This window comes from Lynx rufus, unplaced genomic scaffold (assembly GCF_022079265.1).
Source record: "Lynx rufus isolate CCGP_SWC_20201006 ecotype Redwood Valley unplaced genomic scaffold, mLynRuf1.p SCAF_1, whole genome shotgun sequence".
NCBI lineage: Eukaryota > Metazoa > Chordata > Mammalia > Carnivora > Felidae > Lynx > Lynx rufus.
In genome coordinates, this window is record NW_025814823.1 from 116903882 (window position 1) to 116920439 (window position 16558).

The 16558-nt window shown below is 34.0% G+C and overlaps 1 protein-coding gene across 1 annotated transcript in view; it reads left to right on the top strand.

Annotated features, from left to right (window-relative positions):
* The window catches only part of LOC124516586 (protocadherin alpha-C2), a 128894-nt gene that overhangs the window by 43662 nt on the left and 68674 nt on the right, over window positions 1-16558 (top strand). Inside the window, exon 3 of the mRNA XM_047086007.1 lies at window positions 9626-9647. Within this exon, the coding sequence (XP_046941963.1) occupies window positions 9626-9647 (22 nt within the window). The remainder of the gene's footprint in view (window positions 1-9625; window positions 9648-16558) is intronic.

The following is a 16558-nucleotide window of genomic DNA, read 5'->3' on the forward strand; positions in this document are numbered from 1 at the left end:
GGACTGAGCCACCCAGGTGTCCCAGATATGGGTAAGGCATTCTGATACCAAAAATGGGAATGAAAAATATGCAAGGATCTTTACATTACATAAGCATAGTATCATGGAAGATGAGGCATTTGCCCAAACCATTACATGATTTGACAATGATAACCTAAAAAATGTAAAAATAAATTGCAATGGATGTTCAAAGGGAGAGAGAGACTGTGAGAGGACATCTGGGAAGGGAGGAGGAGGAAATCAGAAGAGGAATTGTGGTAGAGATGGCATTTGAATTAGATCCTGAATGATACACCATTTAATAAAATGGCAACATATTTTCTAGGTCATACTTTTTAAATAAATGCCATTTTTGCATAGTAGTCTTTTTTGAGAATGGCACTCTGAAACATAGCTAATGATAGCTCCACACAGTGTTTCTAAGTATATGGAAATTATAAGCATGTCTCAGAATACCTGTTTGTACTGATAGAAAATAAAACCATTGGGTATAGGACTTGACAACCTTTTATTTTACATTTTATTGATATATTTCACAAAGAAGAAAGAGTAGTAATTGTTTTTAAAATTTTAATTCCAGCGTAATTAATATACAGTGTCATATTCATTTCAGATGTACAATATAGTGATTCAACAATTCCATTTATTACTTATTGTTTGAAAGAGGAGTAATTGTTGTGTCAGAAACATTTGTGTATTCAAGGTGCACTTGCCATTCAAAGTCCATTCAACTTGGATTTAATTTTCTTATTATTTTAGAAGCCAATATACTTTAAAATAAGTAAATGCTATATTTGAAAGTAATGCATGTAAATATTAACATATTTTACAGTACTAAAATCTGTCAGTTTAGGAAATTCAGGAAAACATTTTTATCTTTATTTCTCGTATTAATAATACTTTATAGATATAAACAAAATGAATAAGTTAAATTATTCAAATACTTAAATTTATCCTTAGTGGCTCTTTGCATTTCAAAAACTTATCAAATAGAGTGAGGACAGTCTTCAGCAATTTTACAGTATTTCTGATTTTTCATAGAGATCATTGATAAAAGGGAAGGAGGTATGCAGAAATTGGGGAAGGGAATGGAGGATTCCTTGTTTTATGATTCCAGGTAATAGGGGAAAAGTAAGTTATAAGTTAGTTATTCTTCAAATGATGATCTTAACTGAAAATAAAATAGATTTATATGCATTATAATTTTGCATATTTTATGTTTCACATGGCATAAGTGCTTGCTGAATGAAAGAATAAATACATTTGTGAATGGATGAATTGGGTGTTAATGTAGATGGAAGAGTTCAACATCGAGAACAAAGATTTAACTTACTTTTCCACTTTATGTGTATATATATTTAGCAGTTTAAAGATCTCTTTCAAATATATTATTTCAATGATTATTTTCTTCCTCATGTATAGTAGTGAAACAACATTAACAGTGGGATTTTCTGGTCCTAGAAAAACCTCAATACTGTGTCTGACACTAAATATGATCACAGTTCCTATAGATGACAAAGTGATTAGTAGGGACACACATGTTTATACTGTGAAAGTTGCAGCAAATACAAATGAAAATGTAGTTAATTTTAAGACAGAAAATTGGTGCATTGTAATGTTAATATTTCAGGTATCAAAACAATGTATAAACTCTCTTCCTATCAAGAAAATGCATCATTTATTTTATTTCACTGCTTTCTATAACAAATAGAGATGAGAATACTGAAGTTTGGGAATCTGAATGTTTGGCAGTCAGGTATTGTTTGAGAAACACATTTTGAGCAGACTTGAAAGAAATGCATCTGGAAGTTGGAAAATTATTTAAAAGGAGGAATATAGCTAGTAACAGAGGAAAATATCCCTTGCCACTGAATTTTTAAACTTATATGAGTGACAGTAACAAAGATAGACTGTTCATACATGGAGGAATACTGTGCCATCCCATTTGTTTACCTGCACAATCTTTTTCCATCAATGTTGATATTTCAAGTTATAGGTAGTCCATTGCCTGCTAATAATTTTTGTGTACTAGATATTTCCTTATATGTAAAGAAAGTATGATGTATAAGAACATGAATAAAATAACTTCTAGAAAGCTGGAGTATTTGTAATTCACCCAGGCATTTTATTATTGACTTCTTCCTATCCAATTGCATATCGATCCAATCTTGATTCTTTAGAACAGAATGCTTGTCATAGTGTTCACTGAATGCCGTAATACCAACTACAGAATTCTAGAAATAAAATATTTACTGCTTGATTTTATAAAACAAAAATCCTTTGAAAAGAGTGCAATTTCATAATAATTTTAACTGTGTGCCTGAGTCATAAAGAATCTTGTTTAGGGGCGCCTGGGTGTTTCAATCAGTTGTGTCTAACTTCAGCTCAGGTCATGATCTCACGGTTTGTGGGTTGGAGCCCCGCGTCGGGTTCTGTGCTGACAGCTCAGAGCCTGGAGCCTGCTTTGAATTCTGTGTCTCCCTTTCTCTCTGCCCCTCTCGTGTTCACACTCTGTCTCTCAAAAATGAATAAATGTTAAAAAAATTTTTTATTAAAAAAAGGAATCTTGATGTATATATATTTATATTTTTTTCAAATACTAAGCCCTTCTTTTTTACTTAAGTTTTTATTTTAATTCCAGTCTAGTTAACACAGTGTTATATTAGTTTCAAGTGTACAATATAATGATTTAACAATTCCATACATCATCCATTACTCATGATGACAAGTGCACTCCTTAATCCCCATCACCTATTTGACCATCCCCCCACCCACCTCCCTCTGGTAATCATCAGTTTGTGCTCTATAGTTGAAAGTCTGTTTCTTGGTTTCTGTCTCCCTCTCTGTCTCTGTGTTTTTCCTTTGCTCATTTGTTTTGTTTCTTTTTTTTTTTTTTTTTTTTTTTTTTTTTTAATTTTTTTTTCAACGTTTATTCATTTTTGGGACAGAGAGAGACAGAGCATGAACGGGGGAGGGGCAGAGAGAGAGGGAGACACAGAATCCAAGGCAGGCTCCAGGCTCCGAGCCATCAGCCCAGAGCCCGACGCGGGGCTCGAACTCACAAACCGCGAGATCGTGACCTGGCTGAAGTCGGACGCCTAACCGACTGCGCCACCCAGGCGCCCCTGTTTTGTTTCTTAAATTCCACATGTGCGTGAAATTATTTCGTATCTGTCTTTACTGACTTATTTAGCTTAGCATTATACTCTCTAAATACTGAGTCCTTCTGTCTTGTTTTAGTTTACAGTGTGTATTAACATATTTTACAGTACTAAAATCTGTCAGTTTAGGAAATTCAGGAAAACATTTTTATCTTTATTTCTCGTATTAATAATACTTTATAGATATAAACAAAATTGATGTACTATGCAACAAGTAGACAACATGTGTCTCATGTTAGTTTTTTGTAAGATTTGTGATGGGCCCTTTAATTTTTTTTAGGTTGGTATCCAACATGTTACCTCGGAGATGTACATTTCTGCCTATCATTTAAAATTCATTGCATTGGCAAATTTTTTAGATAATAAATATTAATGTAGCAAAAAATTTACAACAGTGAACAACTGACTTTATTAAATATTCCACATGAAAATTATAGTGAACATATCAGTGTTATGTTAGTGTATTGTTCTTCTGTAACTGAAGCAGTTTGTCCATTGCCACGATGTATATGTAGGGTATACAATATTTGTCCTGTGCAGTGTCATTTGTTTACAGAGTGGTAGAATGTTTTTGACATTCTACGTGTTTTTATTTATTAAAATATATGCCATTAGCAGACTTTCCCATAGGTTGATTAGATATTTCCTCATATCTATTTTGACTTTTAAACTGATAATTGACTTAGAAAATCTTTAGAGTGCTGTAACTAAGGAAGCTTGCAGAGCATATGAAATACATATGGATTAAAAAAACTATGTAGACAGTACAATAGAATTTATTGTATAATAGAGAAACCTCAAACTAGTAAAAGGGAAGGAAAAGAGCTTAATACCTTGAGGAAACAGTAGGAAAAAGCAATGCCTGGGAAATGTATCAATGTGGAAATTTTAACAACATGTCTGATAATGTTAATATCTATTAATGTGTGTTGCCTTAAATATTTACAGTTAGAGGGAAACAATTACATTCCAGAGACTAAATATGTTTTGCTGGGTTGGAGTGAAGATGGATTAAGTCCTAAAGAGACTTTTACATTTCTCAAATGGGGATAATAGGAATATCAGAAATAATTAACATTTGGAAGAATGTCAAGTGAATGTGGATCACAGCCTAGGGTTCTGACTGAAGTATTAAGGGAAGTAAGGAGTTTATTGGTAAAGATTATTCTTAAAAACAACAACTAAATCATAAAAGTAGTTACTTACTTTTTTCCCAATTTTAACTGACAAGATGAGAATGGTTTAGGATATAAATAAGGTACATGTCTCTTTTATTCTGCGTTTATGAAAAAGAAGAGAATTAGGATAACAATTTCCTTCTCAAGCTATAAACACAGAAGGTCATTATATATTCATCTGGAACTTGTCTTTCAATCTGGGAATGAATATGCAATCACATATTCTCTCTCCTGTGCTTCAGAGAAAGAGAAAAAAACTTTTCTGTCACATCCCCAAATCTTGGCTGTTCTAGAACCATCTGGTTGCCATCTACATATATACTGTTTTCATAGCAGAAGTGTAATGGCACACCCTCAGAAATGTATTCTCTGAATTCATGCACATTATGCTTATTCTTTAGAATCTTTAAGCAAAGATTACAGCTGTTTTGTTTAGTCTCAAAATGATGTTCATACAAAATAAAAACAACCAGTTAAGACATCTTCATAATGGGGTTTTGCATCTATACTTACCACTCAAGATAGGCTTGTCATTTTCCTTTCTTATAAGGATTTGATGTCAAGGTTATGCTGGCCCTGTTAAACAGGTTCAAAGTATTTTTTCTCTCTCCTCTTTTATATTCTCTGAACATGTTTATTAAGATTGGTGATATTTCTTTCTTAAATATTTAGTAGAATTCACTAGCGATATTCTCCGTGCCTTAGTTTTCTTTGTGGGGAAGTTTTAAGTCATGAAATTAAATTTTTCCATTAGTAATAGAATTATTTATATTTTTACTCTTCTTGCTTTTTTTTTTATGAACTGTCTTTTCCAAAAATATGTTAATGTCATCTAAGCTTTCAAATTTTGTTATGAAGTTGTTTATAGTGTCCTCTTATGATCTTAAAAAACATTTTTTTATAGAAGTACAATTAACATACAGTATTATGTTAATTTCAGGTGTATAACATAATGAATCCACAATTCTATATATTACTCAGTGCTCATCATGATAAGTGTAGTCCCCATCTGTCACCAATGTTGCTACCATCTTAATGACTATATTCCCTATGCTATACTTTTCATCTCCATGACTTATTTATTTTCTTACTGGAAATATACACCTCTTAATCCTCATTATCTATTTCACCCATCTCTCCATCCACTTCCCCTTCGGAAACCACCAGTTTGTTTTCTTTATTTAAGAGTCTGGTTTTTTGTTTGTCTCTTTTTCCCTTTGTTCATTTCTTTTGTTTCTTAAATTCCACATATGAGTGAAATCATATGTTATTTGTCTTTCTTTTACTTATTTCACTTAACATTATACCTCCAGGTCCATCCATGCCGTTGCAAATGGCAAGATGTCATTCTTTTTTATGGCTGAGTATATATGACATCTTTATCTGTTTATCTATAGATGGTTATTTGGGTTGCTTCCATATCCTGGCTATTGTAAAGAATTGTAAATAATGCTGCAATAAACATAGGGTTGCATGTATCTTTTTGAATTAGTGTTTTCATTTTCTTTTTTTTTTTTAAGTTTATTTATTTTGAGAGAGAGCACGTGTATGCAAGCAGGGGAAGGGCAAAGAGAGAGGGAGATAGACAATACCAAGAAGGCTCCACACTATCAGCATGGAGCCCAACGTGGGGCTCAATATCATGACTATCACCTTAGCCAAAACCAAGAGCCAGATGCTTAACTGATGATCCCAAGTGCCGCAGTGCTTTCATTTTCTTGGGGTAAATTCCCAGTAGAATTACTGGATCATACAATATTTATTTATTTATTTATTTATTTATTTATTTATTTATTTATTTAAAAAAATTTTAATGTTTATTTATTTTTGACAGAGAGAGAGAGAGAGCACATGAGTGGGAGGGGCAGAGAGAGATGGAGACACATAATCTAAAGCAAGCTCCAGGCTCTGAGCTGTTAGCACAGAGCCGGATGCAAGATTATGACCTGAGCAGAAGTCGAAGCTTAACTGACTGAGCCACCTAGGTGCCCCATATGATATTTATATTTTTTATTTTTTGAGAACCTTCCATACTGTTTTCCATAGTGGCTGCACCTATTTTCATTCCCAGTAGCAGTGCACATGGATTCTTTTCTCTCCACATCCTTACTAACACTTGTTATTTCTTGTCTTTTAATTCTATCTATTCTGACAGGTATAAGGTGATATCTCATTGTAATTTTGATTTGTAATTTCCCTGATGATCAGTGATGTTGAGCATCTTTTTCATGTGTCTGTTGGTCATTTGTATGTCTTTGGAAAAATGTCTATTAAGGTCCTCTGCCCATTTTTATTTATTTGTTTATTTATTTACTTATGTAGGTTTATTTATTTACTTTATTTTTATTTTAAGTTTATTTATTTTGACACCCAATGTGGGACTTGAACTCACAACCCCAAGATCAAGAATTGTATGCTCCCTTGACTGAGCCAGCCAGGCACTCTACCTCTGCCCATTTTAAATCAAATTATTATTGTGGGGTGTTGAGTTGTATGAGTTGTTTATGTATTTTGGATATTAACCCCTTATTGACTATGTCATTTGCAGCTGTCTTCTCCCGTTTAGTAGGTTGCCTTGTCATTTTGTTGATGGTTTCCTTTGCTGTGCAAAAGCTTTTTGTTTTGGTATAGTCCCAGTAGTTTCTTTTTGCTTTTTTTTTCCTTGCCTGAGGCGATACATCTAAAAAAATGTTTGTAGAGCTGATGTCAAAGCGATTACTGCCTATGTTTTCTTATAGGAATTTTATGCTTTCAGGTCTCACATTTAGGTCTTTAATTCATTTTGAGTTTATTTTTGTGTATGGTTAGAAAGTGGTTCAGTTTCTATCTTTATTGTAGAAAAAAAAATCAATGAAACCAGGAGCTGGTCCTTTGAAAAGATAGACAAAATTGATAAACCTTTAGCCAGACTCATCAAGAAAGAAGAACAAAGCTGCTAGTGTCCCAATCCCAGATTGCAAGATATACTACAAAGCTGTAGCAATCAAAACAGTATGTAGTACTGGCACAAAAATAGACACACAGATTAATGGAACAGAATAGAGAGCTCAGAAATAAGCCCATGCTTATATGATAAATTAATCTATGACAAAGGAGGCAAGAATATACAACGGGAAAAAGACAAGTCTCTTCAACAAATGCTGTTGGGAAAACTGGATGGCTTATTCATTCATTTTGAAGAGAATGTCTGCTGTTTGGTATTACAGATATCCAGGTTCATCTTGTAAACTTCTTGTCTCAGACCTGGAATTAAGCATTTTTCAAGGATCCTTCAGTATTTTTTGTGCATGGTGATATTTGGAGATAGAATCTTGACAACAGGTGTGCTTATTGCTACAGTGTTGAGTCAGTGTTTTAGGTACTTTTAGTTACTGAGCTAAGGGATGTCCATTTTTTAAAAAAATATAAAAGGCATAACGTTTTTTTTTTAACTTTTTTAATGTTTATTTATTATTGAGAGACAGAGATGGAGCGTGAGTGGGGGAGGAGCAGAGAGAGAGGGAGACACAGAATCTGAAGCAGGCTCCAGGCTCCGAGCTGTCAGCACAGAGCCTGACGCGGGGCTCGAACTCACAAACCCGCAAACCGGGAGATCATGACAAGAGCCAAAGCCGGACGCTTAACCGACTGAGCCACCCAGGTGCCCCAAGGCATCACAAGTTTATACTAATCTGTCTAATTCAAATTCATCACTCTAAGGCTTTTACTTAATTCCATCAATTTTACATTTGTGTCTCCTTTCTTCCACAATAAAAATCCCAGTTTTCATTTATATCAACATAATTACTCATTTGTTACCCCACACTACTCAAAAAACAGACTTAGAAAACAATACCAGCACTAAACCAACAATATGATTACAGTATCAGTTTAATATTTTTGTCATTATTTTCACTTGGAGGGTATATCCCACTAGGCACATATAAATTATTGTGTTTTAAAGTTTTGGGATGGGGGGGCACCTGGGTGCCTCAGTTTGTCGGGCGTGGGACTCTTGGTTTTGGCTCAGGTCATGACCCCAGAGTCATAGGATTGAGCCCCACATTGTGCTCTGTGTTGACAGTGCAGAACATGCTCAGGATTCTGTCTCCCTCTCCCATGCTTTCCCTCTCCCTCTTACTCTCTCTCTCTCTCTCTCTCTCAAAAATAAATAAAAAATAAACTTTAAAAAAAAAGTATTTTAGCGGGTGCCTGAGTGGCTCATTTGGTTAAACATCCAGCTCTTGATTTCAGCTCAGGTCATGATCTCACCGTTTGTGAGATCAAGTTCCGAGTCTGGCTCTGTGCTGACAGCATGAGATTTGCTCTCTCTCTGAGATTTTCTCTCTCTCTCTCTCTTTGTGCCCCTCCCTTGCATGCATTTTCTCTCTCAAAATAAATAAACATTTAAAATATCTTGGAGTAGCTCATCTCTGTGTAGGTAAGCTGCCAAACACATACAGAGTTAGGTTCATTTGTTTTGAGTTACTTTCAAATTTAGGCCTGAAAGTAATATTACACTGTATGTTAACTAACTAGAATTAAAAAAAAAAAAAAACTTTTAAAAACTCAGGCTTGTTTTTTAAAATTTAATTTTCTTTTATAGCTATGTGAAATGTTACAATGGTTCTAAAACAAATTCATAAAAGAAAGTATATTTAGAGAAGTCTAGTATTTACTATGCCTGTTCCTCCACTCTAGTCTTTCTTCTTTTTTTAAAAAAAATCATTTTTACGTTTATTTATTTTTGAGAGACAGAGAGAGACAGAGCACAAGTGGGGGAGGGGCAGAGAGAGAAGGAGATAGAATCCGAAGCAGTTTCCAGGCCCAGAGCTGTCAGCACAGAGCCCAACACGGGGCTCGAACCCACAAGCCATGAGATCATGACCTGAGCTGAAGTCGGACGCTCAACCAACTGAGCCACCCAGGTGCCCCAAGTCTTATTTTCTTCTAACTGGTAATCAAATTTTATGATTTATCCTTTTATTATTCCTTTTTAAATGCATATATAAGTGTATATATATTATATATATATAGACACATTTATATGTATTTATACATATAAACGTATATATATTTTAAATATATATATATATATATAAATATAAGCAAATGTATATGTGTGTATATCTTTTTAGGATAAATTATAACATACGAAAACATACTCTTCTCCACTTTGGTTTTTTTCACTGAAAAACATATACTTGTGGGGCGCCTGGGTGGCTCAGTCGGTTAAGTGTTTGACTTCTGTTCATGTCATGATCTTGTGGTTTTGATCCTGCATGATGCTCCGAGATGATAGTGCAGAGCAGAAACTGCTTGGGATTCTGTCTCTCCCTCTGTCTCTGCCCCTTCCCCACTCCTTCTTTCTCTCTCAAAAATAAACATGTATATAGATGTATATCTATACATAGATAGATATACATCTATATATAGATATAGATAGATATATAAACTTGCGATCACTCCATAGGAGTATATAGAGCTACTCTATGTTTCTTAATGATGTCTTTTGATTAACAGGAACTCCTAATTTTAATGAGATCTAACGAAATCTAATGCATTTTCTTTTTTACTTGGTACTCTTTCTATCCTTTTAACAAAAATGTAGCCTACTTCAAGGTCATGAAGATATGTTCCTATGTTATCTTCTAGAACATTGCTGTCCAATGGGACTTTCTGTATGTTGGAAATTTTCTATATCTGCATATATAGGACATATGACTACTGAGCACTTGAAATGTGGCTAGTGAAACTGTGGGACTGAATTTTTAATGTTCCTAAATTTAATTTGATCTTCAGTTTAAATAGCCATATTCGATTAGTGGTTGCCATAGTTCCAGCAGCTTTCTTGTTTTAACATGCACATTAAGAATCTTAATCCATCTGAAGTTGTATTTTTGTGTATGGTGTAATGTTGGAGCTGAGATTAATTTTTTTCCATGTAAAAATCCAGCTGAATTTTCTACATACACAGCACCACTTAATAAAAAGACCATACTTTTCTTGCTATTCTGTAGTGCCGCCTTTGTCATAAACCAAATGACTGTATAGTTGTACCTATTTCTAGACTTTCATTCTGTTTTAGTGGTGTAGTCCTATATTCTTGTGCTGATACCATTCTGTGTTGATACGCACTGGTATACAATTGTGTAAGTTTTTCTAGCTTCTTCTTTTGCCTCCTGATTAATTTAGTTATTTTCGGCCCTTTGCATTTCTACATAAATTGTGAATCATTGTGTTAATTTCTACCCCAGAAAACTCTGCTCATATTTTAATTGGTGTTACATGGAATCTGTAGAAACTATGAGGCATATTCCCATTTTGACAAACTTTTACTTGGATTTTTATTTACTGTGTAAAAAATAAGGGATTTATTAACACAATGATAATATGTACATAAACATCTGGTCTACTAACATGATATATCTTTCTATTTATTTTTTTCTCTCACTGTTTATATGTGTTTATGTGTCTATATAGAGATATTTTTGTACAACTTCATTAAATATTTGATATTTTGATATAATTTTAAATGGCATTTAAAAAATTTCATTTTATAATTGTTTTTGTTGCAGGTATATAGATATAAAACTAATTTTTGTATTACGTTTATATCCAGGGTCCTTGCTAAATTTTATTTTGAAATGTCACATTTTTATATTATTTTATATTTTCTATAGACACTGTTTGCCATTTCCAATACTCTTAGTTTTATTTATTTATGTTTTAACTTTCTAATCATATTGTTTCCTTGTTTTATGGTTTGGTGGCATTGCTGAATTGAAGTGATAATAGTCTTGTCTTAATCCTGTCTCAGACAGAAAGTTTTTTGTATTTAATATGAGATACATTTTGTTCCAGAGGTCTTTTGTCAGGTTAAGGAAGCTTCCTTCCCTTTCTAATTTAACTAAGGGATTTTTTAAAAATTATGAATGGGTATTAAATTTATCATATATTTTTCTGTTTAAGTGATCATATGATATCCTTTTATTTTATTCAAATCATGAATTATATTGGTTGATTTATTAATGATAAACCAATATTACATTCTTGGAATAAACCCTGGTTGGTTGTGATATATTATCCTTCTTTATATCACTGGATTTCATTTCCCAATATTTTGCTTAGAATTTTAAAAATCTGTGTTTATGATAGAAATTGGTTTGTAATTTTCCATTCTTCTAATCTTTTTGTCAGGGTTTGGTATCAAGGCTATGCTGGCCTCTTATAGTAAGTGGAGAAGTTTTACCTCTTTTTCAATTCTTTGGAAAGTTTGTTTAAATCATTTTTTCTCCCATAAATATTTGGGAGAATTCAGAATTAAGCTTTATTAGAGTTATTTTCACGAAAATGTTTTTAATTACAAATTCAGTATCTGCAGTAGGTTTAAAACTATATAAATTTTAAACTTCTAGTTGTATAGTTTTGCAAATTGGTTTTTTTTTCAATAAATTTGTGCATTTATAATGTAATATATAGGCTTAAAGTTATTCATTATATTTCTCATTATTTTAATGTAGTAGGAACCATAATGGTTTTTTTTTACATTTCTCATTTTGTATTTTTGCTTTCTTTTTTTTTTTTTTTAATTTTTTTTTCTTTCAACGTTTATTTATTTTTGGGACAGAGAGAGACACAGCATGAACGGGGGAGGGGCAGAGAGAGAGGGAGACACAGAATCGGAAACAGGCTCCAGGCTCCGAGCCATCAGCCCAGAGCCTGACGCGGGGCTCGAACTCACGGACCGCGAGATCGTGACCTGGCTGAAGTCGGACGCTTAACCGACTGCGCCACCCAGGCGCCCCTTGCTTTCTTTTTTTTGAAATAAAGTATGCCATAGCTGTATTGATTTTATTAGTATTTTTAATAATCTTTTTTTGACAGCCAGAAAATAAAAGACTTATTACCTTTATTTTTTATTTTTTTAATGTTTATTTATTTTTGAGAGAGAGAGAGAGAGAGAGAATGTGAGCAGGGGAGGGACAGAGAGAGAGGGAGACACAGAATCCAAAGCCAGCTCCTGGCTCTGAGATGTCAGCACAGAGCCCAATGCTGGGCTCAAACCTATGATCTGAGAGATCATGACCTGAGCTGAAGTTGGACACTTAACTGAATGAGCCACCCAGGTACCCTAAGACTTATTACCTTTATTTTATTTTATATTTTTAAGACTTATTACCTTTAAATGAGCAATAGCAAGACTGACAACTGAACTCTCAAAAAAAAAAAATTGGAAGCCAGAAGACAATGAAATGACATCTTTAAAGGGCTTAAAGAAAACATCTGCAAACTTAGAATTTTATGCTCAGCAAAAAATATTCTTCAAAAAGGAAAGTAAATGAAAATATTTTCAAATGAACCCAAACTGAGGAAATATATCCCAAGCAGATCTTCACTGAGGTAAATAGTAATTTCTTTAGGTATACATAAAATATTTCTAAGTAGAAGCATGAGAAATATAGGAAGGAAGGGAATGAAGGGAGGGAGGGAACAAAGAAGGAAGCAATGGAGGTAAATATTTACTGAATATAACAAAACTAAAATATAGTAGGATTTAAAATATGAAACGAATTCAAGTATATGAGAACAATAATGTGTTCTTATATCTAGAGAAAGGTAAATAGAATTAATGGATTTAATAGAATTGAAATTTAATAGAATTAAAAGAATCTAAGGCCATTATATCATTCCAGAAGTCAAGGATGCATTTATATCTTCTAGGTTAATCCATTTAAAATATTAAAAGAATTGGGGCGCCTGGGTGGCTCAGTCGGTTAAGCGTCCTACTTCGGCGCAGGTCATGATCTCGCGGTTCGTGAGTTCGAGCCCCGCGTCGGGCTCTGTGCTGACAGCTCAGAGCCTGGAGCCTATTTCAGATTCTGTGTCTCCTTCTCTCTCTCTGACCTTCCCCCGTTCATGCTCTGTCTCTCTCTGTCTCAAAAGTAAATAAACGTTAAAAAAATTAAAAAAAATATTAAAAGAATATGAGACCAGAAAGTTATTAATGGGGTCATAATAGGATAAAAATATACTTAATTAATCTATGAAAAGGCCAGAAAGGGGGAAAAAGACAAATAAGAACAGATGGGATTAAAAAAAAAGTGGTAAAATGACAGATTTAAATTGAAGCATATCAGTAGTTACATGAAATGTAAACAGGCTAAACATTCCAATTAATGAAGATGGTCAGACTGGTTAGAAATTAAACAACCATATGTCATTTATCAGAGACATACCTTTATTAAAAGGATAAAGAAAGGTTGAGGGGTGCCTGGGTGGCTCAGTTGGGTAAGTGTCTGACTTTGGCTCAGGTCATGATCTCACAGTTTGTGGGTTCAAGCCCCACGTTGGGCCCTGTGCTGACAGCTCAGAGCCTGGAGCCTGCTTCAGATTCTGTGTCACCCTCTCTCTCTGCACCTCCCCTGCTTGCACTCTGTCTCTCTCTGTCTCTCTCTCAAAAATAAATAATAAACATTAAAAAATTTTTTAAAAAGGTTGAAAGTAAAAGGATGGAAAGAGATTATACTATGCAAATACTTATCAAAAAGAAACTGTATACAGTATTTGCTATACAAATATCACTTATAGTAGACCTTAAGACAAGAAACCTAATAGATATAAATAGGGACATTATATAATGAGAAGAGGGTCAGGAAGTTAAAATAATAATAAATTGCATCCTACACGTTTTAATAATAATTATTAGGTTATCTTGCCTTAGAACACCTGAGCAACTTGAGTGTTTACCCGGGGAAAATGTTGGGGTTTTCTCCTAAAAATCCTTTTGAAGCTCTGTAGCTTATTTCCTCTTAATTTTCCTATTTCCTCATAGTTGTGAAGTGAGATGTTAGAACTATATCTATTTCTTTTAATCATCTACTCCACTGTATAGTTCCTAAACTCTGTATAGTTTCCACTCCAGAAACATCCGTTTGTGCTCTCAGCTTCTAATATTGTCTTATTCTTTCCATTGATGATTGTGATTAAAAATGTTGTCTTTTTAGGGGCTCCTGGGTGGCTTAGTTGGTTAAGCACTCCACTCTTGATTTTGGCTCAGGCCATGATCTCCTGAGTTTGAGCCCTGAGTTGGGCTCTGCACTGACATTGCAGAGCCTGCTTGAGATTCTCTCCCCTCTCCTCTCTGCCCCTCCCCAGCTCCTGTGCTCGAGCTCTCTTTCCCTGAAAAGAAATAAACTTTTAAAAATGTTTATTTATTTATTTTGAGAGAGAGAGAGGAGAGAGAGAGAGTGTGTGTGTGTGTGTATGTGCACAAAGAGAAGAGGTGGGGCAGAGAGAGAGGGGGAGAGAGAGAATCCCAAGCAGGTTCCAAGATGTCAGCACCGAGCCTTACTCCAGGCTTGATCCCACCAGCTGTGAGATCATGTCCTGAGTAAAAATCTAGAGTCTGGCGCTTAACTGACTGAGCAACCCAGGCACCCAAGAATATTGTCTTAACTTCTCTGCTGGATCTCCTGTAATTGTTGTAGATCATGAATTATTCTCTGAGACATAATTCTCTTGGGTTCCTATTTCTAGCCATAGTTGGGTCTATTTTGGAAAATATTTAAAATAGTCCATCAGATCTAATAACGAATTGCAAGTTGTCAACTGAGCCTTATTGTCTCAAGTCCCCAACTTAGTACCTACAAATAACATAGACACCCAGTAGGTTAATAACAGACCTAGTATTTTCATTCCTACTCTTTTGATTTGGAAAATGTCATATAATAGAGAAAAAGATTTTACATTTGGCTTCTTCTCTTAAAAAGAAGGACATATTCTACATCTCCATCGAAGCCCTAAAGGATACCTTCCTAAGGTTAACGGCAGCCTGAGTAAGATAGTTAGTAATTAAGGTGTTTAAGGTGAAATGCATCTCCCAAACACCTATTCTCTACCACCAAAGGTTAAAGTATTGGGAAGATCTTAGCCATGCTGTCTGCATTTTGGTGCATTGTGAATCACAGTTAGTGATCTCTGATGCCTCTCAACTTTTATTCAACTAAAAATTAAATAGGTTTGAATTGTCATGATGCTCCTTGTGGCTCTGTGGAAAGGAACTTTTATTTTTATTTATTTATTTATTTATTTCTACAATGCAGGGCTTGAACTCATGACTCTGAGTTCAAGACCTGAGCTGAGATCAAGAGTCAGATGCTTAACCTGCTGAGCCACACATGTACCCCCAAAGGACCTTTTAATTTTGAGAGCATAAGCATTATCCTTTGCCTCTTACATTGTGTGCTTCAAAATCTATGACTCTTGGGTTCACAAATAGCTTATTCGTACTAATTTTTACCACCAATCAAGAAGATTTACTGTGTGTGTAATAAATGATGAGTTGGAAGTAGTTTATGTTCATATTTGTAGTTATGATATTCTGTATTCTATTTAGGTGAGCAAAGGGATAAATAATGAAAATTTAATCTATAGTTTAGATATATTTCAACTGCCATCTGCCTGATTCAGTTTTGCCTCTTCTCTGAAGTATGCTATCCATTTTCATTCTATAATGCATTTATAAATTAATCAATATTTTATCTATTGTTCTCTTGAAATGTCCTACTGTAAGTGTTCCCTAGAGTGTTTGATCAAATTTACTTTGAACTTTTTTCTCCTTTTTGTCTATATAATGACTGAATAGTCTCCTATTCAAAAGTTTACTGGGGGGGGTATTTTTTCATTATTTGTTTATTTATTTATTTAATATTTGTTTATATTTTGAGAGAGAAAGAGAGAGAGAGAGAGAGAGAGAGAGAGAGAGAGAAAATCCCAAGCAGGCTCTGTGCTGGCAGCACAGAACCGGACACGGGGCTCAATCTCATGAACTGAATCTGAGATCATGAAACTTGGGGGGTTTTAGAAAACCAAGACAAGAAACTTAAATCAATTTTTGTGTTGGAAGATTTTGTTTTCTGTTTATAATGTCAGTAGAGTTTGTTTTACATCTAAAATAATACAAAAATTTTACACAGAAACTGTAAATCCCCAGAATCCCCCAAGGTATTAAGTAATCTAAATTTAGATAAGCAACTATATGCAGTTAAGGAAATGGAATAATTTCCATTTCCCCCATTGTTGTTTAAGGTTTTTATGAAGTACCTCAAGATAATTTAATCAGGATAAAAAACAAAAGACCAGTATCCACATTGATCTAAACACCTTAAAATTTTATAGTGATAAACATAATGTATCTGGCTTTATTTTTATCAATTTTATTAAAGTATAGTTAACTAA